Raw genomic sequence first — 27,533 nt, 5'->3', positions numbered from 1 at the left:
TGCAGGCAACAGAATGATGTTAGAGGCCTCCCTTTTAGGATTTTGGGTAGTTGCTCAAGCTTCAGTCTTTGAAAAGCTGGAAGTCTGGACATAAGAGTATGTTAAAGAATATTTGCCTTTAAGCATAGGCTTCATTGTGCTATGTATTATTTTTTAGTGTTCGCTCAGCACAGACATACATACTAGGTTCTCAGTGGCTGTGGCACCGTTATCTTTGTGTGGTTCAGCTGACATAACTTGCCTGCTTCTTTTCTTCTGGTCTGCATAGCTTTTGATTTAAGAAATGATTACATCTGTTTCCTCTAATCAAAACTTGCTCTACCTAGTAGCAGTGACAGAGTTTTCCTGTGTCTTCAGCTTGGGTTTCTTTCTCAAGCTTTTCTACCCTTTGGCATGTTTCTTAAACTTGTAATCTGGTGATGTCTCTTTTTAGAACACCCAAGAAGCAGGGATTCAAAGTTCCAAAGCTAGGAAATCCTGCCCCCAAGCTCTTCCCCACCAGGAGTATGTTGCCTTCTTGCTGCCTTAAAAGAACCAAAGAGCAGGTCCCATGTCTGTGAGCCCCAAGACTATTACCCAAGACAGATCTTTGGGATAAGACCAGTGGGCCAGACTCACAGATACTTATTTGCAGCTACTTAAAATTAAAAAAGCAACCCCAAACCCTACAGTAGTGACATAGTTGAGAAAATAAGTGAGTTTGAGGGCAGGTGGTACAACTCATTGTCAGTAACCACAGGATATCGCACAAACACTCTCACTTCCATCCTTCTGCTCCTGTTTCTCAGCTCTCCCAGCAGGTGTCACTATGATCACAGAACAAACATTCCACAGCATGGTACGTAACTTTATTTTTCTAGCATAATAATTTAAAGTATTTACACACTGCACACTCACAGTTTTACACAGATACTTATTCATATACCTATGAACCACATCTAAAGACCCGACACACTGTGGGATTTCCAAGCATAAAAAGGGGGCAAAAAATGTTTTGAGTCTTTTAAAGACAGCCATGTGGAGCATCTGCGAAAACCAGTGTGTTCCTCCAAGTTTTAAACTCCCCAGGAGACCTTTGAACAGCTACAGCCTATCCATGTGTTGCTATGACCCCAAACTCTTTTGGTTAAGGAGGATTTCAAGAACCAACATGTGCAATAGCATTTTCTCTAGAAATCCTAGAAAAGAAACAGGAGATAATAAAGTTGCCCCTCTCCAGAGAAACACGTGCATTTCTGAAACAGTTATGTGTGAGGGACTCTGAGCATGTCCACAAGGACATGGGTTAAGGGAGAATAGCTGAACACACTAGTACCAATCCAGTGATGTAGGGTGGTTTTAAGCATCCTTTCCAGGTAAATGGTATGACAAAATGACCCAATTTTCTTTTCCTATTAGTCAGGGTGGTTGTTCTGCTTTCCCTACAAAGGCTACAGGTACATTAACCGTACACTAAACCCAGATACTATAGGAAGTTCTACCCTTCTTTTCACTTCTATAGTATTTGCACACTTATTTTTTTAGACTGGGCAGAATATTCTCTTATATAGCAGAAGGTGGAAAGGTTTGCCACCTCTGGATGAGTAGTTGCAGTGCCATCCTGTGGCTGGACGATAGATCAGTTCCCTAAGAGAAAGAACTTCACCTGCCAGCTTGGGCCTCTGTTAGTGCCACTAACTAACCCATGACACACAGCACGAGGAAGAGCTACCTGGCTAACTACCACAGCACCATCTTCACCCAAATTACTATAATATGTAAAGCTTATTCACTCTTGTTTACATTAAAGTTAAGGCAAATTGCAAATTCTATCACCTTTTCTTGGAATCAAACTCATTTTAGATGTAATACAAACCTAGCTATTGTGCAGTTGACTTTCTCAGTTACGGTGCTTGATGTCATTGGTAGTGTTTTCCTTTCACAGGGGAGTGCTGATAAGGGAATTAGGTAAGATTTTTTACTTTATAGGGGACTTTATGAAGTTACATAAGTAGCTAAATAATATTCACCTACAGATGTTAAGAGGGGTACTAGCTCATCAAAGAGAGACCACCTGGGGAGCAACGCTGCTTAAGGAGAATGTTTAGATTAACTAGCACCCAGAGTTTGGCTGCATCTTGAGTCAGGACGAGACGTGTTTGTCATTGACACCCTAGGGCATTCCATCACTCGGACAGATGTGTCCAAGGCTACGGACTGGAAAACTTTGTGATGGGATCTGGGCCTCAGTACAGAATCTGCAACCCCGGGTGCCCAGGCGGAGGCGGGCTCACTGCGGGTGGAGACAGGGGCAGTGTGTTTCTGGGCCTGAAGAGTTGAGGAGGGAAGGCTAAGACCCTGGGCTTGCACAAATTAGAGACTACATCACTGAAGACAAGCATAACCACTAAAGTTACGGTTTTGTGTTTTGTTTGTTCAATGCAAAAGAGTTAAAAGAGGAAAAAGACTACTGTTTAAGTAGGGACATGGGATGAGAAAAAGACTGAGAGCTACTGGAGTCTAGCAAAGTGCCTGGTATTTACCTGTGAAATTGCCATCTCTAGCCCCTTCTGACCTACAGAAACAGCAGTTTCAAACGGCCCAACTTAATCCACCAGAAGTGCTCAGGTACAACAATCCGAGTTTAGTAAGGACTGGTGGTGGTATTCTCCCCACCCTCTGGAAAAGGGACAGCTGTGGAGGGGGTAAAGGCCTTCTAGACATCAGTCATCAACAGTCAAAAGCACCTGTAAGGCGGAGTGAACGATCCTTCTGAATCGAGTGAGGACAGTGAGGGCAGAAGTGCTGGGGACGCTGCACCAGGAGGCGAGTGTCAGCTGCACACCGCGGAAATCAGTAGCAATGGGAGGGCGGAAGGGAACGGCCGGGAACAGCCACAGGCATCGCCACTGTTCGCGTCCAAAGGGGACGCTGTGTGCGGTGTCTGTGTATAGGTACTCTACATACTGAACAGGTACACACATAAATATTTAATATATAAAAAATAAAGTGCTTTCTAACAGGTCCCCTGGCAGGGACATTATAAAACTTTTCACAAAACTGCAAAATAAAATCAATACAATCAAAGAACACTACATCCAACATATGTGAAAACAACCAAACATAATATGTACAATCTGGTGGGTGTCCCAGAACAAACATCCTGTCATATACATGGTATATACAGATATACTCTTTTACGCAATATATTATGACAATATATATTTTAGAATTTTGTTATAGACAAAAAAATAACAGACAGCCCCTACAAAAACACAAGACAGATCAAGCACGTGAGCCCCAGGCCGAGAGGCAGGCGGCTGCCTCCGCGGGGCGTCTCCTGACCGCTGCTCGGGAAGATGTGCCAGCGCTCCTTCCTCGGGTGCAGCGCCTCCACGTCGGCCAAGGCACTGTGGGCTGCTGCGGTGAAGTTGGCGTCACCGGTGGTGAGCAGGTCGAAGACGCAGGACTGGAAATAGATGTCCTTCACGGGCATCTTCTCGTGGCACTGGGCGCTGGCAGTCTCCAGTGTGTAGCCGGGCCAGGCCTGTCCCAGGGGGTGGTGCGGCAGGGTGTGCCCCAGGATGGCGGACACCTGGCCCTGCCCGTCATCGATGCGCTCGCTCAGGGGGCAGCCGTTCACACACAGCTGCAGGTCCTGGCTTTCCTCGTAGGACATGGCCAGGTCTTCGGGCACGCGGACGGCGAGGGTCAGGTAGCGACCCAGCTGGCGCACGAACACCGTGGTCCCGATGTAGCGGGCATGCATCTCCACGTGGCGGCCGCTCTCCCGTTCCACGATGCGCAGGCTCTTGGCGCCGCCGCCCCCGCCGCTGGTGCTGCCATCCACAAAGGCCGCGGGCAGGTCGTCTGTCACAGCTTGGTACACTTTCTGATCTGTACACTCACGGTGGGCTTTGAAGATGATGGTGATCTGTGGGAAGGAACGTGCATGAAGTTGAACACTGTGGGAGGAAAACAGGACAGTGCCTCCCCACCGGAGCTGAATGGCTAGAGAAAGACGCTCCAAATTCAGCCCCTCTGCTCCTGCCTAATGAATGAACGGTGCTGCTGGGAGGGAAAGCAAGTCCTACGTACTGCCCTGACTGGCATGGCTCAGTTGGCTGGATCTAGTTTCACAACGCCCAAGGTCACCAGCTCGATTTCCCGTCAGGGCACACGTCTGGGTTGTGGGTTCAGTCCCCAGTTGGGGCATGTACCAGAGGCAACTGATTGCTATTTCCCTCTTTTTCTCTCTCCCTTCCCCTCTCTCTAAAAATAAATAAATACCATCTTAATTTTTTTAAAAAGTCCTATATATTTTTAGAATGAAAATTCAACAGAAGTGCAGGGAATGTGCATCGGAAAACAAAACAAAAAGAACCCATCTTTACTCTGCTAAGATCGGACATTGTTCCTGTTGAGCTATAGATAGGCAGTTTTTATCGATCATTTATATCTGGTCTCTTTGCAAAAACAGACGAGCAAGTGGTATAGCTCTGAGAAAAAAAAGATTTCTTTCTAAGTTATGCAGAAATTTTAAGGGGCTTAATTAACAATATACCTACCAGAATGTCGATTCCTAAAAAGTTCCTTCACTGGACTATAAAAAAACACCCCACGACTACGCTGCACACCTGTGAACACCGAGGGGCCACAGCAGAGGTGAGAAGGGGGCCTTCCGGGAGCGGCTCCCGTCATGGGCCTCAGGAAAGAGTTCTCTAAGTCTCTTAATCAAATGTTTCACATGACTGGCTAATCCCCGTGACAGGGAAATCACTTGGCAAATACAGCTCCCGAACACTGGCAGAGAATAAATACCCTAAACCTAGTTACAGCAAATGTTTTCTCCAAACAGCACATGGCCCTTGAGCTTCTCAGAATTTCTTTTCCCCAGCCAACTCTCCACTCTCCAAATTAAGCAGATAATTCACGGAGAAACAAACTACGGACAATACAAAAGCTTCCTTTCAGTGAGGCCACTTTCTTTTTTAAAAAATAATTAGAACAATTGTTTAAAAAACCCCACTGAACCTTTGAGCACCATGGCCCCCGACACCCTCAGCATCTCTGGCGCAGGTGGTGGACGGAAGAGGGCCGTGAAGAGCCAGGGCCTCCTGGGTACACAAGGTGGGAAAACTGTCCCAAAGGAAAAAAAAAAAAAAAACTACATTTTGAGATTTGTGTTATTGTCAGTAACTGAGGTAACAGCTTATTTTTCTTTCTTCTTGGAGGGGAAAAAAAAAAGTATCAGGTGACTTCAGTCAAGGAGGAGGCAGACAGGCCAAACACTCTACAAATTACTCTGGATGGAGGAAACCACCTCCTGCAAGGGAGCTAATCAAAACAATAGACCCTTGTTAAAAAAGGCCAGAAAATGCCCTGGCCCCCTCCCCGCCCCCCTCTCTACAAGTCCTCACCGCCACCCTGAAGCTTATGTCTGAAGTTTTTTCCCTCAACTCGGCTAGTATTTGCTCACACTATTTAATTCCACATGTTCCCACTGGTGTTACTTGACTGGAATTTTCCAGCCATTTCATTTTACTTCAGCCCGTTTTAAAGCCGGATCTGAACCAGCTGCACTGTGGCAACTGGTTAGATTCATATCCGTTGTTTGCAGCTGCAACTGAAGGCCAGACAATGTACTATGAAAACGCTAGGATTTCTCCTTTCCTAATTACCCTGAGCCACAATTTAATTTCACTACCAGCCTCCTCACATTTCAACACCTTCTTAACAACCCAAAGGAGGTGTACCAGAGATGATTTCAGGAAATTTGTTGTGCATCGAACCATAGGACCTTCCTGAGTGAATGGGATCTTGAGCTAGATTATCTAATGGGACTATAAAATAGATTTATTCGGTGGCTCTGAAGACAGTCTGACAAGTTTTATTTATTTATTTTTAAGGAAAGCTAGGATCCCTTGGAGGTGAAAAGATTAATTCAAATAAATTCTGCACCTGAAAGAGCTGAAAGTACAAATGGCTAAAATAAGAGTTACTAACAGACTTTTCATATAATCACCATCCTCATTTTCAACTAGAACATTCCCAAAGATTCCACAAACTCTTCTATAACAGCTGAGTAATTTGTCTTTCTAGTCTAACAAACCTCAAATTTAAAATGAGTTGGCATTATTTATAAGAATTAAGAACTTTTTTGTTCACCTTAGGAGAAACAAAGAGGAGTTAGTTTTGTTGGGACAACAAAGGGGACAGATCCAATTCCACACAGGTTTCCAAAGAGGCAAGCAAGGGTCAGCACCACGGTGAGTGGAGTCATTCCACGCGCCTCCCTCCACTGTGCACACCAGCTCCAACCCTGGACTCGTTCCAGACCCTCCCCCATGACCATCTTCTTCCATGCCTGTGACACACCTTCACCAGGTAAGTGCAACTCAAAGCCTGACCTCTGCACTGGCATCTACACTTAGAAAGTATTCCAGCCTATCCGAAGTCTGTCCAATTTCCCAGGAGTGATTTTCTCCACAAGACAAGGAAGCTGGTATTTCTCTTGTTCCTCAAAGCATGAAATCATCCTCCCAGAGTCGATGTATGAAGTTAACCCGGGAATTGAAATGCTGAGGGTGATGAACCGATCGATCTCAAAGCATGAGAGGGGTTTCCTGAGGTCCTCTGTGGTCCCAGAATGCATCTAGAGATGCCATCACCGTGCATGTAGAAAGCTCCAGGTAACAGTTTCACACGACTGAAGCTCATTACATTCCTCATATAATGACAACACAAGCTCTTAAACAGCAAGCACTCAACCATAAAGGGCCAGAAATTCATTTTCAGATCGTCTGCCCCTTTAGAAAAACAAAATGTACCCATTCTCATTCTTAATGATTCTTACTTTTAAAACATTCAAAAATTGATCAGAATTTTTGGAAATTCCAAACATTTTTTATTTCCAAGCAGCTACTAGAGCTTTGTAAAAAGAGGCTATTCAAAACTGTATTCTGAAGCTCTCCAACAGATAATTTAAAAACACCAGCTATGCTGTTTTCTTTTCTCCCTCGATGAAGAGATCCATGTGCTGTAATAACTCAACGTGGCACATCTGCTCTATGCCACACCATTTATTATTGATGGACGGCATTTCTGTGCATTTAAAACATCAATGCCTTTTGTTAAACCTCCCCCACCCAGGCCCTCTCAAACCCCACCTCAGACGAACTGCTCCAGTTCTCCTCATTCATTTTTAATGTTTCACTCCCTGAGATCTTTACCACCCACAAGGTCTATTAGGAAGAGAAAGATAGCAGCTACAAATTAACCCTTCCACACATGGAAGACAATAGGATTTAAGGTTTGCTGTGAAATATCAAAATTTAGAGGCATCTGCTTCCCCTTTCCACCAGGAAGAAAAGAAAATACGTTGGAAGAAAATGAGGTAGCCAACAGAAAGGAAACCCCAGGCACTGTCTTGCCAAGGTACAGACATTATCTTCCTGGAGCTCAATAACCTTCTGAAGTGCTGTGCACAGGTTTTCAAACGGCAGAATTCCCCAAAGGCTGTGCACTTAACTACTTGTGCTTATTGCATTTTGGAAGAAACATTTATCAGTGTTTAATCAGGCTGTTTGGCACTGCCAGTGCAGGACCTTGCTGGAATCCTGGAATACCAGAACCGGACTTTTAGATCAAGGGACTCATGCCTCTTGGATTAAGATGAGCCAGCAAACTAAAGTGAAATCATACCGGAAATTAACTTGGAACATGGGGAAACAGTTTTGGTATGTACCTGGTTCAAATTCTGCTCCTATTAAAGGAACCTAAATGCATTTCCTTTTATATAATTAGCTAATACGTCCCCTTGTTGGATCCTTTGGATGCATTACAAGTTGAAAAAATAAGGGACTCGGAGGGTAAGAACTCTCGGTGCTCACAGTCCCTTTAACTCTTACACAGGTAAGTGGTATACAGCCTCTATATTTTGTCCTATGGAGTGAACAGAAAAGAAACAACTCCAGTAAGAGCGTATGCTTCCAAGAAATACACAGGCTCTATCTCCAGCTCTTAAACATCTAACCTTTACTTCGGAAGTCAAAGCGCAAGAAACTTGGAGGCACCAAATGCAGACCATTTTGAAGGCTCCTTCCGTCCAGTGTTTTCCCTGGTTCCATGGCCCCTTCCTGCCTCGCCCCTGACAGGGAAACTCAGCAGTAGGGATCCTGGCTGGAGCTGAGCCACCAGTCTATCCTGGGAGGCAGGTGCCTGGCCCTTGGTTTCAAAAATGAGGGGCCTCTGTGTCTCCCCCATTTTCAGAAGTGAGGTGGGGATGGGGTGGAAGAGCATATTCATGTAGAGTAACTTTCTGCTTGAACTATTGCAAACAAAACCCGGGAGAATATTTGTATGTACTAAATTTAATTAGATGTTGGGTTGATTAATAACTGATGTCACTGACAATTTTGCTTAAAATTAAAGGAAAAGAATTTTCTAGGGAGCTGTGAACTCACTGAACTGAAATGTACTTTTACAATCACTAACTCTGCCTATTTATCAAATATCTACCTGTAGGAAGACTGAACGTAAGTAAGACCTACAAAAGTATATTTTGTTGAATACTTTTATTGGATAGGACAAGATAACTAATAGAAGAGAACACAATGTGTTTAAGAGGAGCCTGCCTGGCTGGTGTAGCTCAGTGGATTGAGCATGGGCCTGCGAACCAGAGGATTGTGGTTCGATTCCCAGTCAGGGCACATGCCTGGGTTGCAGGCCAGTTCCCAGCAGGGGACTCATGAGAGGCAACCACACATTGCTCTCCCTCTCCCCCTCTCTAAAGATAAATAAATAAAATCTTAAAAAAAAAAGAGGAGCCTGCCCCTAGACTCATTTTAGGGCTTGAATGAGACTAAGAATCTGCTACCTTCAAAAGAAATACCAACATAGGTTTCTCTATCCTCTCACAGTGTCTTTCCAGAGCTCTGTTCTAGGAACACTTACAGGAATCCAGAGAAATGGACTGGATCAGCCTTATTTATTCTTCAGTGTTGCCCCAGGTAATACATGCAGGAACAAGGGCTGCCTTGGCTGCTGGAGGGGGTCTTGGCAGCAGCAGGGGAAAGAAGAAACCAAATCAGAGGAAAGGACACCCACAGCTGAGGCTGCGAGGGTGGTCCAGGGGAGAAGCACGAGGCTCAGAGACTGGAAAGAGATTGCCAGAGTCAAAGGGAAGCAGGCCCAGGGATGACACATGAAAGGGACAGGCACACAAATGTCGCCTTCCAAAGAGTAATTTCTGTGCACTTAAAACAAGGAAGGCTAGAAGTATAAACAGGCTCAGTCAGAGACAAGGCAATTGGCTAGCTTCCTTGTACTGCCCAGAGCAAGGCTGTGCTGGGCACGAGAAGGAAAGGCCTCCGGACCTTCAGGTCCCAGCCACTGAGAACTCACAGGGAACGTCAGACTTTGCATTATTGCATGGAGCCCAGCAGGTGCAGGAACTCACTGTACCCCAGATGTGAAGGTAGGGGTGTGGGAACAGTAATATAACAGTAATATAACAGCTGTTATATTACAGGCCTAGGCTGCCCCTATGCTTCAAGACCAGAGGCTAAAAGTATTTCGCAAGGTGACAGCAAGAGCCAGAGCCAAAGGCATAGTTCTAGGGGCAGGAATCTGCCTTAGCAGATCTGGCCTCTGCCCTCTCTGCCCTCCTCAGGTGGTGGGGGCAGGGCCACAGACCCTAGGTCCCTGTGCATCCCTGGGCAGATGCTCTGGGCCTAGGTGCAGCACAGCTGTTCCCAAACCAATGGGGATTAGGAAATCACAGCCTCTTTCATCATTTTTTCAGTTTGGGGAGGTGATTAAAACAAGTAAAAACGCTGGAAGGTCTTCACAACTGCACTCGCACTCTGTCCCTTCTAGGTTCAAGTTCTCAGGGCTACTTTAAAAAAGGCCCCTCAGGAGCAAGGTGGTTAGAGGCCACGACCATACAGTTCAAGAAGCCACTTCCAAATGGAATGCTACACAAAACAATATCCTTCTGTTTTCATTTTCCTGAGGCGGAGAGAGAGGCAGACACGACACCACATAGCTGTGCGTGTGTACACACGTGCATACGCACACATCCTAAAATGGAAAGATTCAAGTCTGACCCCCCATTTCAGAGTCTGTGAAAGTGTTTAAATGCTGTCTTATCAATTCTATCCACAGTATACATACTATGTTCCAACACTGAAAGAACTCCCCCACCCCAAGTTAGCCAAACATGCTTTTGGGTCTAACTCTTAAAGTAACCAACTAACTGGGGCATTAAAAAAAACCCCAAAAACAACAACAAAAAAACCCCCCACCCCTTCTATCTTCACAGAACCGGTTTCACCTGAAGTTCTTTCTGGACCCAACAGGCCATGTTTCGAGGCAAGGCTGCCCTGCTAAATTCTGTGTCTCCGATGTGTGTGGCTGTTCCTGTTGGTTCTCACCTACTGACAAGTGGAGCAGTTTAAAAAGTCCTTTAAGTTACCCCACCCACAAGAACAAAAAATTCAAAACAGTGGAAGAGCAAGTTCTACTGCAGTCAAAACAAATAAAGACAAAGTGGGTACGGCAGCATTTTCCATTGTTCGACACTGTAGGTAAGCCTTTTTACTCGCCACATTCCGCACGGGCAGAACTGTTTGGTTAGCATTAACTGAAGCCAACAGAAAAAGGACCAACCATCCAATGTTTCCTTCTCGCCCCTTCCCTCAAAATGTTGACTCAAAGAAAATTTAACAGGGCAGAGAGAGACATTTGGAAATGTGACAGAAAAACAAGTTCTAACTCTCAGCTGTGTATCAGACTTGGCCTTGTGCCTCTGCGCTTAAACTAGGGAGGCACGTGGATTTGTTTCAAAGCAGGAGAGGCCAGCGGCCCCATATGCAGGGAACCCTGCCTGACTCAGGCGGGCATGGGGTTAATTTCAGTTACAAATGGGGGATTTTGAAGGTCCCCTCCTTCTTCCGAATCATATCTGCAACACAGTGGCACAGTCTAAGAGATGCAACATTGAGGTCTTAAAAGATACACAGCTACAGCTCTGCAGGGGAGGAGGTGGTAGAATCGAGCAAAAAAGAAAAATAAAAGAACTCATGGACATGACAACAATGTGCAGACTAGGGGGGCGGAAAAAGGAGTGCATAGGGGCGGGAGAGGGTATAAGGGTGATAAATGATAATGGAAAAATAGAATTAAAAAAAGATACGCAGATACAAACTTTATGCGATTTTAGACAGTTTCTACTAACACCCCGCGACGTCTCTTCATTCCAAATAGAAGATGGTAAAAAGACTCATTACCCAGAATATTTTAATGCACATGGACAACGTAAGGGTGAGCCTTGTTTGGAAAATGCAGCACCAATTCATGTTACAAAATGATCGTTTATACTTATGCGTACATTACACAGCTAATCATTTCCCCCTCCTTTCTCCCTCTTCCCCTACATACACTTGGAAACCCTTTTACCTGTGGGCCACGTGCTGAAACTGTGTACAGCAACGCTGAGTAGCTCCTGGGCACGAGGCCTGACAATCCAGCACACACAAGGGCTCCACAGGAAACAGAAACGGACTAACACACCCCACCCACCGGGAATTACAGCTGACTTCTGCTCTTCTAAAAAGCATTGTCATGCTTCAATAGTTTCTACAATAAATAAAAATTCAAGGAGGATAAGGATATCTAAGACACACTTTCATGAGCTTTAAAGATGACATGGGATCCTAAAAATCAAATTTAAAACCGATGAGTCTGATAGTCAAATTCTAGAAAGCTTTTTAGATTAAATCAAAGACCAACAACCTTTCAAGAGTGGCAGCGAGAACTCTAGCTTGCTGTGGTATGAGGAAATGCGGGTGTGAATGAGGGGCTCCTTTGACTTTGGTTGGTTGGAAAGGGAAACTCAAATTCCAGGAGTCAAAAAAGTGACCTGTGACAAGTGACCAGGGCGGAGGAGTGTGCCCTGTGTACAGAAACCCATCTCTCTGGCCCCTCCTGCCACCAGCAACAACTTGCTAAGTCTTAGCAGCACTTGGGACCACTTTATACATGTGAGTCACCAATGTTCAAAAACTGAACCCTGAAAATGGCTGGTTTTACACACACACTCCACACTTCTCCACTGACTGCTGCAGATTTTACGTGCTTAGCCTGAGGCAGAGAATGTTATTTATCTCTGCATCACCCCCACACAGTAGGTCCTTTAATGCTTGCTGGTGGAAATGCAGCACTAAATTAGCCATACATTTTATCAAAGAAATGATTATCCTGAGCAGGGAACTACAATTGCAAACTTCTGTCCCATCTGTTCCCTGATATACCACAACTGGCCTTGTAACTTTTGGGGGGTAATTTCTGCAAAACATGGAGGACCAAGACAAGGAGCAAATCTTTTCAAGATGGCAAGAATTACCTGCATAAGAGTTAAGTCATAACAAAATAAAGAGCAACTGCAGACTTTAAAGCTTGGTTACAATGTATCTACAAAGCAGTTGTGCTCTCTGGGAGGAAAGGGCTTTACACGCTCAAAGACAATGAAGAAAATGCCGCGTGTTTCCTCTAAAAATGCTGCATGCAACAACAGTGTGTGCACACTCAAAGCACAATCCTGCTAATGGGAGCGTGTGGCCTCTCCTTAGCCTACAGTGTAGCTCACACTGTCTCCATAAAGACACTAAAAGCATAATGGGTTACAAAAACTTGGCAACAACAGTAACAAAAAGGTGTCCTAGGCCTGGGGTCAAGAGAGAACAGATTTCCAAACCCTGATCCTGAGAGATGCTTACAGCAGTTTAAGCCATCACAATGCAGGCATGTCTGTCTCTGATTTTGTTACCAACAGAATGACCCACAACTTCAGTTTACTGTTATGGCATAATAGCTAAGTGCTAGGAGGCATCGGGGAGAAAGAGAGGGCAGGGCGCATGCTCTAGGACCCTACGAGCAAATAAGGCAACACCCTGGGTTTACAGTTTGAGGAAGACAGTGAGCAACCAAATGGACTAAGTCTTCCTATACCTCTGGTATCAGCATCTAGTGGAAGTTTTCAGAACTTTCCAGGTGGTAGCCAGAGTTCAAAAATCAGGGATAATTATACACTTTTAAGTATACATAGCTACCTGATGGGTAGGGCCTCTTCCCATGCCTGCACAGCTGAGTGCCACTGCCCAGGGGATAACCCGGAGCTAGTGGCCCACGGTGGCAGCAAGAACTTAAGAGGCACCTCAGAGTGTCCACTCACTTGTACAGTCATCTGACTTGGTCCAGCACAAAGCACACACCCCTTTCCCAAAGGTAAACTGCCCCAAGGTAAAAACCACTTTCTCTCACTGAAGGATGCAGCACATAAAAATGTGCAGCGGAATATCTACAAAAGGACTCAGCCACCCCCACATCGCCCTCCCACGTGTAACTCTGCCTCATGGACTGAAGGGAAAGGAAGCTACAGTGATGGGAAAGGACCTGATTACATCAAAATAAAAGGAAAAATAAAGTACCAATTACCTGTAAAAGTAATTTTTAAAATATTACCATTACTCAGGTGTGTAATAAATGCATTCCTGAAATTTTCTGGAAAAAGGAATCATTTTAAGTGCACCTCAGAAGCTGGTGATTTTAACACATGCTATTAAAAACACAGCATACTGCAAAGTTCAAAATCCTTTCATAAACTAATTTATTATCACAGTCACTTTCTGTAATAACAACATAGACAAATCTTTACTGAGTTCACTTAAACAGAGATCCATAGAGACACAGAAACAGGTCCCTAAGAGTTAAGAATGTGGGGCTGGCTAAGGAAACGTGGAAGAAAAGGTACAGAAGCCATGCACTGCCACAGACGATCGGGTTTATTTATTTATTTGTGAGGCCTGGGAGAGCTACTGACTTGTGTCCTCTCTGGCCTGGTGAGAGCTACCTTCTCTGCCCAAACAAAACTGCTTTTCTTTCCCATGTAGCCAACTCTGCCAGTTCTAGGCCTGTCCTCTCACCCCCCCTCCAGTGCCTTCAGGTCTGAAGTGCCTCTCACAGCCAAAGGTGGGAAAGATGGCCCAGAGCTGATGTGGATCTCAGCCCAGGTGCGTAGGTGTGCCAGACACCCCTGCAGCCCCCGGGGGAGAGATGAAAAACCAGCCCTGGCCTCAGAACACACCTATCTGGCAAGGTGGCCAACCACACAGACTACTCCTAAGACAGGGGGCTTAACAGGCTGGCAGAGGGCATGACAACAACCCAGAGGCCCCGAGAAATCACGCCTGCACTCAGCATGACACACGGAACACCGCCCCAGCGTTCCCAGGGAAGTGGGGCAGGAGGTAGCTGAGAGGAGATGGAGCCTTGCTCTCCAGTAGGGCCCAGCGGCCATAAACTCACTGCCTGCGTGTGGAAAACACAACAGGCTTGGCTAATAAATGGCCCCTTTTACAAACAACTTCCCTTTTCTTTCATTTTGTTGTTTAGATTTTTCACTCCCTAAGTTTTGTATTTTTCTGAGGATTGCTCAAGAAGCCAGGGTCCCAGGATGAGTTGTTGTTTTAGAGATTTCACTGATCAAGTGCCCAGGTCTAACAGTTAGGTTCAGTACTAAAGACAGGAAAATAAATGGATGCTTAACTACAGTTTTAGCATCACAGTGGGCCAATACCATTGGGCAGTCTTTAAAGCTAGTGACACCCAGCACCAGTCATTAAAGGTGCTGGATCCCAGGATGGCTGTGTCTGCAATGTGCAGTGCTAGGTTACCCAATAGCTGGTTCACGTCTGTTCTAAGGTTTCAGGAGAGCTGGGAGGTACACACAAAAAACATCTGTAGAAAACTTTTAAAAAAGTGTTGCATAGACATTGAGGAGGAAAAAAAATCAGATCTTTTAAAAACTTATTTCATAAGCACTTTTGCCTCATACTGTTTTTATTTTCATTAGCATCATTGTTTTTATCACTTAGAATTTTTTCAAGGTTTTATTTTGGCCCTGGGCAGGTACAATAAAAGGAAACTGTACTGCAAAACTGTAGGCCTTTTTTTGGTTTCATCAGCATAGGTCATACACCAACACTGAGACAGACCTTCAACTGCAACCTTCCAGGTGCTTCTGTGGGCTCTGGAGAGAGTTACAACAAGAAGGAAAAAAACTACCTGAGATTGTGAAGCTACAGAGTACTTTGTTGCTGAACAGCATGGTCACCAGATGTGGAGAAACACTTTCCAAAGTGCAATTAAAGACCAAGAGTTCTCATCATCAGCTAGAGGTTATGTCAGAAGACAAGACCTCTGCCTCCCTTTTTGGAACAGGTAAAACCTTTGATCCTTAACACATGGAGAGAGAAAGCAAAGTTGTACCTTTTATTTACTTGTTTGCTAAAAACTATGATAGATTCAAGCACAACTGAAATGGGATGATGTAAATCAAGTACGTCACTGAAACCAGTATTTTCCCATGCACACAGCACTTACTAATCTCGATAGTACCGTGGGAAGGCAACCCCCCTAAGCCCTCAAGTTATTTGCACAATTGATGATGATTTTCTCCATTCCCAACGGAACTGCCTTCTTGAATTTCCACTGTCACGTTTCCCCAAAGACTGTTATTCTCGGTTGCTGGGACCTGACTGCTGCAATGATGGACTTTTGGCCAAGGTTTGTCTTAAACCTCATAATTACACAACTTATCATCATAATATAGCAGATACGTATTTTAATATTCAGCTGGGAAAAACTATTCGCACACTTATAAAAACCAGAGGAAGAAAGGTTTATGTGAGATGTAGGATTTGGAAAGGCCAGCTTGGGTTTGTACTGGAACTGAAGCGCAAACATTTCTGAGTTCCCCTAAGACGCACCACTGTCACCTTCTTTGTTCAGAGCCATAACATCTAATCTCAGATTTGTGACACCCCTAGGTGTTTCCAGGTGTCTCTGAAGGTACTCTAAAACGCCCTTCACAAAATGTCAAGTAAAATAATTTGAACTCACTTAAAAAATATGCCACACATGTTGGGAGGCAAGGGAGGGTGTCCTGGAATCCAAAGATCGGTCGTTAAGTATTACAAAAGTTTGATCTTTGTCAATTCTCTTTTAGTCTAAACCAACTAATGAATAGATAAAATAAAGAAAGGAATTTAAGCAAGGTGAGGTGGTCTGTAATATGTGAGTCTGTGGTTGGGGGAGACAGGGAAGGAGCAGTTACTTGGAACACTTACTGTGGAAAACCCTTCTGATCTCTTTCTTTACCAGTGAAAGAATTCGTGCTGACTGGCAACTGAAAGCCCAGCTCATTGCTCCTGTCCACCTAGTTGCACTAAATCAGTCATTTCCAACCAGTGTGCCCCAAGAATTTTTAAAACACACAATACCTGGCTATTGAGTCAAGAGCACTGACCTCTTTTCCCTTTGATTGTCAAACCAGAAAAGTGACAACAGCCAAGACAACAAGAAACATCTGGTATGAATGAATCAAAATTGTAACTATTTTTTTGTCAGATTGGCAAAAAACACACTACTACTTTTTGATGTGGCGCAGAATTTTAGTAATTAGTTTATGTGTGCCATGAGATGAAAAAGGTTGAAAATCACTGCACTAAGACATCTGCATCTGAAAATTGACTGAGAGGATTCAGTACTAGTTTCTTTAAAACAAACCAACCAGCCAGGCAACTGGAAGCTAGGCGGGGTAAACCGAACTTTGTCAGTTTTCCCCTCAGCTTCTCATTTAAATTGTTACCCTGAGATTGCTTGGGGTTATACATCACTGCTCTGCAATATCCAACTCTAACTTCCGTGGTCACCACAAGGATAGTAACTGAAAAACTTTTTGTCATTGGGAAGCTGGCTTATAGACATTGTCTCTTACTACAGATTTGAAATTTCCAATGAAATGTTTCTAGATGGGTTATCGCCCTCAGGTTCACAACTCTCTTTATTTAGAACGCTGATATCTATTTATTAGATATGAGTCAAATCTAATAAACTAAAACGTGAATTTTCTCGAGTCACACACACGTACTCAAAAAAAATCACTAAAGAAAGCAGTTTTTCATTAAATAGGGCTGCCTTTTCCCTAGAGAAATCAACTTTACTGTGTACTCTTTTTCATATCATTTCCTATTTAAATTTAGACCCACATTTTTCACAGGCCCTAGAATTCCAGCAAGAAATTCCTCACTAATTTCCATTTAAGCCTTCATCTACCCTGTTAACGCTGCTCACCAAGATGACCAAGCAAAGTTCCTTTTAAACTAGGTTTTTTGTATCACACTTCCAAAGTTTTCTGAACGGTAGAAGGAGAGGAAAGAAAGTATTCTTGCCTTGTTTGTAGCAGTAGCACTGGATCCAGGGACCACAGGCACGTTCGTCACTTGAACTGAAAGATAATTATTATCTATGAGTGGCCAGGCCCCTTCCACTTTGCACGTCTGGAAGTGATCCTTGAAAGTTCTAAGGTGAGGATCTCCAAACAAGCCACAAAAAAGGTAATTAGGAGGGTTCTGGTCCCCTCCCCTGTGTTCTCTGGCTCCTGCATGGCTGTGATAGTTACAAGGGTCATGGGTCACTTCAGGGTTGGTAGAGGATGTGGGTCCATCCTTGGAACAGTTCCTCTGGCTCATGAGGTCACTGATACCCAATACAGCAGAATGGTATACCAGGTTGCCACGGCAGGCTTTAGAAGTTCGCTGGGTGCAGCCAGCATAGGCACGCAGGGCCTTGCAAAACTCAGAGTCAAAGCCGTCAATGGCAGAGTTCAGGTGTGAAGTCAGGGAAACAAAGTCCGTGGTACATTTCTGGATTCGACACTGGGCCGGTTGTTGGCAGTCACCTATGGGAAAGAAGATAAGACCACACATTGCTTAGATGCTTCATAACTTCCTGAGATATATGAGAAAACGATATTCTCCCCTGGGGACTGTTTGTTCTATTTCATATACTCCTATTTAGGAAGGCCTTAAGAAACAGGGCTGCATTGTGCTTCTGTGTCTCTACAAATTAAGCCACTGGGAGAAAAAGTGCATGCAGTTAGCTGGCTTAGAACTTGAAAGCATGGGCCATTGTAAGTGAATATGAATCTATTCTTAAGTTAATACTACAGGAATGGTAAATGACATATTTTATCAACTTGGCTATTGTTTATGGATTTTGGGAAGGATTCCTTTGCTCTATGGCCAAGCAAAAGATGTGAATGGTGTTTTGATTTTGAAAACTGCATAAGTAATTTGCTTTGGAAAGCACTGTCTATGCACAAAACCACAATTAAAGCATCCACAAATCAGGTAGGGGAAACCCCCTAATTATAGCACGATTGGTTAAAACACCTTTACCTGATTCTAGCACAGCTAACAGAGGAAGAGTAACATGAAAAAAATCCAGGCACTACCTTATCCTGCATTCCTGATAGATGTTTATCAGCAAATTGTACACAAACTGACAGTCTCCTGGATTTTGCAAAGTATAAATGTTCTCTTAAAACAATAAAGTGATTCATTTGACCAAGCTATGTGTTTACCTCTCCTGTAACATCCATCCCCCTAGGACCCCAGCTCCCAAACTGAACCAGTGACAGTGTACTTAAACAATAGGACACTGAAATTATGCTGCAGAAACAGACAATTCCAGCTGTATTTTTCAGAAACACAACAGAATTCTGAGAGTGTATATAATTTTTCCTTAAATTGACGATGTGTATCAACTTAATGACTGAAGCAAAGTAATGACATGAAGTCCTGAAAAACCAGTGCCCTAACACTTAAAAGCTCCATTTTCAAATGATGTTTTGCCACTAGTTTCTCACATAGAATTTACTAAAACCTCTCAAAGCACAAAAATCTCAAGACTTGCCAAATACAAGGTCAGTCACGTGCAGCAGTTTTTTATTCTGTTCCATAAAGTGGGACCACAAGAGTTACTGAAAGCAAAATCCTTTTATCATCCACCTCAACTTTTACAGAAATGAACTGTAACACATATTCGAGTTATGCATTCTTGATAGGTCTCCAAGCTACGAAGGAAGGTCTCGATCTCTTCAAGTCTAAGGTTCTTCATCTGAGAAATGAGGAGCTTTTTCTAAAATACACTTTCTGACACTTTTCATGCATAAAGTATCTTATTCTAAGTGGGAGGAAAACAGGCAGCAGAGTACTATTAAATATGTAATTATTGCAAGATGTGGGCATAATCTTCAGGATAATATTAAGATCTAGGACTTCATCTGATAGAGACGTATTAAAATGGTTTTTAAATAAAAATAAATTTAAGACATTTTAATCGTTTCAGTAGTAAACTGCTTTTAAATCTAAATTAAATAGCCTGTCATCTCTGTCTTTGGCTTCAGTTGGGCGGAAAACGGTAGAAGATGACCACTTCTCAAGATACCACCCCAACCACTTTTACATTTCAAAGTCCAAAAAGGAAAAAATGCTGTAGTTTTGACTGGCTATTCACTTTAACTTTGGGTAAAAGAGAAGATTAAAATCTTAATCACAAAACTATCTGTGTTTGGTCTCTTTTATGTTTGATCATTACAAAGTTAACAAAAGCAGCTCTGATATTTATAGAATCCCCCTCTCCAAAGTAGAACAAGTCATTTGCAACTATTTTTATTCAAAAAAGCGAAACAAACAAATAACACACCCCAAAAGCCATGGAAGCCATTTAACAGATGGAAAAAAATCAAGGCAAAGGGATCTCTACGGCCTTGTGCTGGCTGATCATACACAGCTGGTATGAAGCCCAGGAAGTGGTGCCTTTCCTCCAATCCCGTTTTCCTTCCTCCACACATCCCCTAAATGTCTGATGCTCAAAAATGGTACTTGATAGCTCAACAAAAATGATTTAAGTAACTAAGGTACCCAATTTCCCCTTTTAAGTCAGATTCACAGCAAGCAGAAAGCAAGGAAATAAAAACTGGGCCAAAATCACTCAGTAATAAAAAGCCCTCAGACTACATATAAATGACAGCATAAGAACTTTCCGCTAAACTTGCAGTGCCTATTTGTTCTTTTTATGGTCTATAAAGTCTATCTGAGCATCCATTTTCTTATAATTATTTCAAATAGTCACAAAATATCAAGAGTAAGAACAGTATGGAAATGCAGATGCAACTGTTCAGAAGGGAAGAGAAGCAGAATTTAGACCCCAGCTCCTTTCCTGTTCCTTCCTCATCTCACTCACCCTTCCTTATTCATAGTAAGGACGTGCTGGGAAAACAGAACTTCTTGGGTTCTTCGGCTGTGGAGAAGGTTTCTAGCAGCCTTTTGGAGTAGAGATAATGGGAGGGAGGAAGGCTAATTAGAAAGAAAGTGCATTTGGTCAGCAGTTTCAGCCTCTTTGCAGACTCCTGTAGAATGACTAATTTGCAGCATATACCCAGAAATATCCAGGCTTCATGAATTTATAATGACAACACACACTTTGCCTGTTACAGGTGGTAAAATAAACTTCCTGTCAAAATGCCAAGGAAATGAGGAGCAGAAACAATCTCAAAGATGTAGCCAAGAAGCCTATGAAGTGTATGAATAAGTAACCCCCATATTGCATCTCCAGTCAGGAACTGCAGAGGTTTGCTTAACAAGAAAAAAAAAAAAAGCAAGTACACGTACTCCTTTCATTTCTCAAGGGCAGAATTAAAAATCTGCAGTTACAGATCTCTATTTTTTTTAAGTCAGATTATCTGTGATTGGTGTGATAGTATTTTCATTCCAGTTAATCAAAGTGCTAAAAGGATTTTTGGGTCTAGAACTTTCCTTAATGACTGAGACGTAAAGACCTCACCATTTAAGACAGTTTCCTCAATGCCTAGACTGCATGTGTGAATTTGCAGCACAATCACCGGTTTACAATAAAAGAAACAAGATAAGCTGAAGCTGAATTAAGTGAAATGTGAAGCCATATGGGTTGCTGAGGGAAATTACATGGATCCAGGCATAAAACATATGGTAGCCCATCTGCAAAGAGCACTTTGCTAGGCTCCCTGCTCTGAGTAACAAGTCTTGCATTTCAATAGCATTGCTCTTCAAAGAAATCTCTCAAAAGGAGCTCTCTTTTCTATAACGAGATTAATTGTTCCACTTCAATGAGTTGTCTAGAGAAATCACCCTAGCTACTCTAGGTAGAATCTGATGGTGACTTTAGTGCGGGCATATTAACATACTGAGAGGAGCTTCACATTCCCAGTTCTTGAACTAAGTAAGGCACCTTGATTTTCTAAACATTTAAATCAGCTTCTTAGGTATTTCACCGGCCAGCAAAAAAATCTTCAAGGACCACATTCCAATCCTGTCAGAGGAAACTACAGCAACTAAGGGAAACAATATCTAAGCAGTCAAGGACACAGTCCCACCTAGCCCTTCAATTTCCATTTCAAGAAACTCATGCTTGGACATTATGGACACATTTTCCACACAAATCACCTGAGTATATTTTTTGATATGTCACAAACAATTTTCCATGTAACTGTAGGCAGATTGATATTACTTTCTAAGGTTCTAAAGTCACTAACTGAAAACCTTAATCATTCTAAAACTTGCCATTATATTCTTTATTAAGACTTCAGTTTATGTTTTCCCAAGCGACAGTGTTAAAATGCAGCTGTTACCTCACAACACAAAGTTACACAAGGTAAACGAAGTCCTCTTTTCAAATACCACATTCCCCCCCACTACTTAAAAAGAGCCTCGGATTTTGAGAAGGGGTATGACTCAATGAATAAAAATTACTCCCCCCATTAGGATGGCATTAACGTCCAGGATCCTCCAGATCAGAGCATGGTGACTTCTGTCATACTAATAAAGGACAAGAAGATCTGGAAGAACAATTTATCTAACACTCTAGTTGTTCTCAAACTAAAAAAATAATTTAACTTTCATTTGGCATTTTAAAAATTCTTTGTTTAGACAAACTCCTTAGAAGTTGTCTTTTTTGTAAGGAGCATCCAATATTACCGTCCCCCATCTTAATTGCTATTGCACAGCTGACATTTAACATTGTATTAATGAAAGTATTTTAAACACAAAAGCATAGTATCAGTCTAGATGACTCGTTTTCAGAGTTAATTCTCTAAGAACAGATTCCTCACTGCTGCTTCCATAGAGGAAGCGCTGACATCCAGAAAGCAGCCTATCTGTCAATCCATCCTGGATGGAACACGCGGCTAGCCACAAAGCATAAGTTTTTCCAAGAGGTTGAAAGCTGAATTAAAAGCAGCTTTCGCAAATACGAAAGAAATCCCGTTTTAAAGAAGTTTAAGTTACTTCAAAATTAACCTCCCAGTTTACAAACTCTGGTGAAGTCTTTCCATCTGGTGTGATTTCTTCACCTCACCGCCACCCCCAACTCCAGAGCAGCAGCACAAGGCTCCTTGTCTCCCCTCCGAGTAGGCGGCGGCAGAGGAAACCTGATCCCAGCCTGACTTTCAGTAAACACCAATGCAGAGAGCAATAAAGCATCCGGAACATTTGTTTCAGGCGTGCAGCTCCCGCCACCCCCGCCTGCTAAATCTTTGATAAGCGGCTGTTGGACGGGAAATTTATCAATGTCCCAAACCGGAGACGAAGACAGAGGAAGGCCAAGGGAGGGACGGGAAGAGGCCTCTCCCCTGCATTCTGGGCACACCGCACAGTCGGCGGGTGTGTTCTTACTGCTGCGCCACGACTAAGGTGCAGGTCCGGGACTCAAGAGGCCTTTCCAGTCTCACCACCCGGCCCTTCCACCCTGGCCAGCGCCTTCGAAACCCTGGGTGTTTGGGAACAAAGCACAGGGCCCTGGGGCTGGCTCCCTCGGGCACGCGCCTCCTACCTGCGTGGAGCAGCCCGAGGCTGAGCAGCAGCAGCAAGAGTAGTGCCAGGGGAGGCGGGCAAAGCCTGGGGCGGCGGCGCTGATCAGCCCCAGAGACGGTGGCGGAGGCGGCGGGGCAGGAAGGTGCTGCTCTCAAGCCCATGCCCGTCCATGCAGGTCTCGTGGGCTCCGGGGAGGGCGGCGGCGCGGGTGCCGTGGCGGGTCCGGAGCCGTGGTTGCGGCATGGGCCGGGGGACGCGCCTCGCTTCCTCTTCTTCCTCCTTCAGGCCCGCGTTGTAGACGGGCCGCAGCCACCCCCGCAGCGAGCAGCACGCCCCGGGCGGAGCGAGTCGGCAGCCGCCAGGACGGCAACGGGGCGCAGCAGCATTGCAGCGGCCGGAGGTGGCGAGAGGGGGGAAGGGGCCGAGAGAGAAGATACAAAGACTGTGAGCGACCGCCGAGTCCGGCCCCAAGCGCGTGGACGCCCCTGCCCCGGCCAGCGTGGGCTCTACGGGCGTGGAGCGCGGGCGTGGACCAACAGGAGGCGCACCCAACCCTGGTCGGCCGCCCGGAGATCTTTGCGCAGCGCCCCCCAGGTCAATCAATCTCAGCCCCACACTACTACCCCACCCGCCCTTCATTCGCCAATCCGCGTTGTCCACACCCCCACTGTGCCCCGCCCTCTCGTCCTATTGGCTGCGAGAGTTAGTCCGCTGGGCCCAGCCCGCCACTAGCAGAGCCCAAAGCGCCTGACCCCCGTGTCTTCTACAGCCTTCTGTCTGCTGCCTTTTCAGTGTAACTCGAGTTCCTGGTACTCTTGCTTTGGGTTGTGTTCGGGAGCCCGGGGCTCGCTCTCTCCCACGCGCTCTCTCTCTCTCTCTCTCTCCTCTTCCGTCCACCCATTCAGCAATTGACTGTTTCTTCTAACCAAACTGAAACAGGCGATGGCCACTCTTTCTTACCGCCGTTACAAAGGAACTGGCCTTTGACCTCTCCTTGAATCAATGTTATTGGAATTAACTTCCCTTCAAGACGGTTATTTTTCAAACGATCATTCCATTCTATGTCCCTCCACCTACAGTTTCGGCTCTGGCTCTTTGGAGGAAGAGCCAACTCCCTTGGCAGCCAATCACATCTGCAGAACCGCGTTTCGAGCTTAGAGCCTATTGGGGACATTTGCTAAAGCTAGCATCCCGCTGCTTAAGAAATGCGAAAGTGACCCGCAGTCCGGAACACATCAGCTGGGCTGGGAAGGTACCCGCCAGCTCTCGGCGGAATTCGCAGGCCGCTGTGAGAGGCTCCAGCGTTCTTGTTCCTTTGACATTTCCCTTCCTGAAAGCAGCTGGGAGGGGTCTGAGAGTGGGAGAACTTTAACGCGTTTGGTTACAGTGTAATTAGATTAATGAGAATAGTCGCCTTTTAATGCAGTGTAATTAAGCCATGATTTATTATTGCTCAGTGGCTCTTCCACAAATTTTCATAGTCTAATAGATTAATTCAAAGAAAGATCGGTCTCTACTTTTGCGATTGGATGGACCCCAAAATGGAGGAAAACTGTCAGAAAGTCGGGTGATAATATGTTACAATTTGTTATCTGTTAAGTGTGAAGTAGTATCTGATCTCTAGAATGGCGTCAAAGACTGGAGCCATTTCCTACTGCCCTCACCTTTGCTGTTAACCAACTAGCTCAAGGTTGCCATTTCTGATTCACTTACAGTATACCGAAATCTCAATAGGCACCTCTCCCCGCTGCATTACTCATAGGAATTTTGTATCAACCGTGGACATGTAAATATTCGACATGTTACAATGTGCTAATCGATGGACCAGGATAACTGAAGGGCAAACCTATCACTCGAGCTTACTTATTAGACTTATTATGAACTGTACAAACTACTAAATCCTAATGAAGGATGCCTATCTTTTTACTGTAACTTTTCATTACTTACCACATACTGTGATGGCAAGAGTGGTAAACACACCTTTCACTGCCCATGATATAATTCAAGCCTTGGATATAATATGCATAATAATATCTTCAGTGTTGCCTGGAGATATTTTTTTCAGGCAGTTACCTGATATAAATTTTAGATAATACTATGGAGTAAATACCATGAAGCCAAAAACTTACTCGTTTGTAATTGCTACATATTAACATTGAAATAATGATATATTGGTAAACGTTTTTTAAAAGTAATCAAATGTGAACGCTGTCAAAGTACAGTATTTTGCCAACAAAGACTAGGTAAACTTTCCTTTTTTTTTAACCCAAGATTTAATTCAACTGCTATGAAAGAAGCATCCCACTTAATAGCACACTTCAAAACACACCATCAGTTGATAAGGATCACATTCAGTTTAGTTTTTGCCTCCCCCCCTGACTTTTTACGATTTTTCCTCGTTCTCGACTTCCCCCCTCCACCCACCCCCATCCTGTTCTTGAGCACACCGGTGCTCTTGATTTTCTAATCAATAGAGGGCGCTCTCCAGTCACAGCAAATCCTGGTGTGAAAGGGAACTGCTCAAGGAAAAACTTCATTTCTTCTAAGGTGCTTTATTGCTCCTCTGTTGTAAAATCTGCTAAGCTCAAGATTTATAAGCCTAACAATTCACTTTTTATTGCTGCATAAGTGTTCAGCCGTCTAGAGGGAAATGTTAATTTTCACAATTAAACCGCAGGTTGGTTCCTATTTTCAAGATTTTAGGTCAGTTGACACACTCACTAGGTAAATTTGACCTGCTAGGCAGGTCCTGAATCCACTTGGACGGCAAGAGGGTGGTGTATGGTCGCTTACAGAGCTTCCAGTCCTCTCTCTAGCTCCTGTGCTGCAAGTTAAGCAGGGTTTTGAGACTCTACAAAGAAAAAAATCTGGAGAGGGAGCTGGGACATGAACGTAAAATTGATGACTTAGAAAAGTTTTACATTCTAATTAGAAAAAATATCGTGAAATAACAGCTTGTACAGCTCACAAATTCAACACTTCCTTGCTTGCCACTTGTACTCTTTCTCCCTTTGTCTTTGTTTTCAAGAAAGAAAGATGAGGCCAAAACAGTACAATTAAGGGACTCAGCAAAGCAACGCTATGAACGTGCAAGTGGACAGAATTCAAACACATGCCAGCAGCATCAATGGATTTTAAACAAGATGCGGTTTCTTTTCCTGTCCTCTCGTTAACATATCTCCATCTCCAGGATTCTAACACGAAGGTCTCTGCTTAGCAGATCAACCGGCGCAGAGGAACCAGGAATCAAACCCGAGGGTGCGATTTGCGCAACCCATTGAAGCGTATGGGCGTCCCTGCTGCTCCCCAGTCCACAGGGTACTAAAAGCAGGGGCTGAAACAGCCCGGGAGTCGGATACCCCGGAGGAAAGCTGCTCACGGATTGTACTTACATCATTCTTAACCCTTCCTCTCCTGGAGGGGGCTCGGCGGGATCAGGGGGCCGCCGAGCTCTGGAACACGCAGGACCTGTGTGTGAGAGAAGAGCCCCAGGGCTCGGTGTGAGCGCTGCGCCCCCGGAAGGAGAGGGTCCGGGGCATGCGTGAGGCTCATCACCGGAGCGCACACCACTGGCCCCGGCGATCCCTGCGGGCTCCGCCGCGGCTCTCACAGCTCAAAGCGGCAGGTGCAAAAAGCATTTGGGAGCCGCTTGCCAGCGCGCGGAGGTAATGCGCTTCCTGTCCATTTATCTCAGGAAACCAGCGCAGCCTTCCCTTCGAAACAAAATTAACCTCTCATTAGCCAGCCACTCACTCCCGAAAAGGCCTTAAAAGCTTTACCAGCTCGCTAATGTATTTAGGCTTTTCTTCCAGGCGAACGCAGCCACGGCCGTGACTGCCATCAGCCCCTGGGTTCTCCCAGGAGCCAACTGCCGACCTCCCAAAAGCTTCAATTCTGGGACACTCGGGCCAACCGGGATCCCTGTTTGTAGTACTGGGCAGACTCCGAACGGACTTCATGCCCGAAGCAGCCAAAACAAGTTTCCGCTAATCCCACGAGCTCTCCTCATATTAAAATCTCAGCTCCCCTGCCCTCAAGGGGAGGCACTTCCTTGGCCAGCTGTCCCCGAGTCTTGACGGCTGATTGCCCTCAGGAGTGACACCCCTGTCCGCAGGGGGTGAGGGAAGACCTGGAACATGGGGCAGTTTAAACTAGGATCTAGCTGATTCCAGGAGTGGAGAATCAAATGTGGTTCTAGATCCACAAGTGGCAAAGAGGGGGCTTTTGGAGCACCTGGGGTTTTCTCACCCTGGCCCCCTGCCGTCCTGAGGCTGGCTGATTTATACCACACAGGTGGACGGAGACCTAAACAAAACAGTCCCCGCCACTGCTTGCCGCTCGCCCCCCACGTCCCCCTGGCCCACCGCAAACTTCAACAAAATAAACAACTCACCACAGGCATTCCCTTGTCTGCAGCGCGACGCTTGCCAGCTGGGAAAATAAGCCGCAAGCCACGCGGCCCGGGCGCATAGGGAGGGCTGTGCGGCGCCCGCCTCCCCGCTCCAGGTGGGGGCAGCGGTACTCCGGGGCAGCAGGTGGGGTCCGCCTTGGGGGCCGTTCTCCCCGCTCCCCAACACCGAGTGAGCACTGGGCGAGGGGCTGCGCCCTCTCAGCCAGCGCGAACTCTTTGCGACCTAGGGGAGGGGGCGGGGAGGCAAATCCCTCAATTCCATCCTACTTTCCCTTCCAACCCACCCCACCCCTCCTGCGCCACACCGCCCCCTGCCGTCACTACCCGGATTTTTCCAGCGCGGATGAGGAGTGTGGCGAGTAACCGCGTTCCAGAGCCCCAGTTTCCAG

The 27,533-nt window shown here is 45.0% G+C and overlaps 1 protein-coding gene across 2 annotated transcripts; it reads right to left on the bottom strand.

Moving 5' to 3' along the window:
• Positions 1 to 829: 829 nt before the first annotated feature.
• Positions 830 to 27,329, bottom strand: RGMB (repulsive guidance molecule BMP co-receptor b). Of its 2 annotated transcripts, none has more exons than XM_037032122.1 (5): positions 27,127 to 27,329; positions 26,126 to 26,201; positions 22,753 to 23,012; positions 17,274 to 17,782; positions 830 to 3,913 (listed from the first exon to the last, which is right to left on the bottom strand). In XM_037032122.1, the coding sequence occupies exons 2-5, from the start codon at positions 26,128 to 26,130 to the stop codon at positions 3,245 to 3,247; spliced, it is 1,443 nt and encodes a 480-aa protein (XP_036888017.1). In that variant the 5' UTR covers positions 26,131 to 26,201; positions 27,127 to 27,329; the 3' UTR covers positions 830 to 3,244. The 2 variants fall into 2 exon arrangements, with proteins under 2 accessions (XP_036888017.1, XP_036888018.1); XM_037032123.1 differs by lacking the exon at positions 27,127 to 27,329 and adding an exon at positions 26,513 to 26,732.
• Positions 27,330 to 27,533: the final 204 nt, after the last annotated feature.

The sequence above is a fragment of the Sturnira hondurensis genome, unplaced genomic scaffold (genome assembly GCF_014824575.4).
Source record: "Sturnira hondurensis isolate 20B ecotype Veracruz unplaced genomic scaffold, ASM1482457v3 Scaffold0021354, whole genome shotgun sequence".
NCBI classification, from domain to species: Eukaryota; Metazoa; Chordata; class Mammalia; order Chiroptera; family Phyllostomidae; genus Sturnira; species Sturnira hondurensis.
Note: the sequence above shows the minus strand (reverse complement) of the source record. Positions and strands in the feature narration are given on the sequence as shown.

What these genes read in the sequence shown, in the direction of transcription:
- RGMB (XM_037032122.1), bottom strand. An exon ending in CCTCGGGCTGCTCCACGCAG is followed by an intron (nt 17,783 to 22,752) that starts GTAGGAGGCGCG and finishes TCTTTCCCATAG; the next exon opens with GTGACTGCCAACAACCGGCC. An exon ending in GTGCTACTGCTACAAACAAG is followed by an intron (nt 3,914 to 17,273) that starts GCAAGAATACTT and finishes TCCTTCCCACAG; the next exon opens with ATCACCATCATCTTCAAAGC.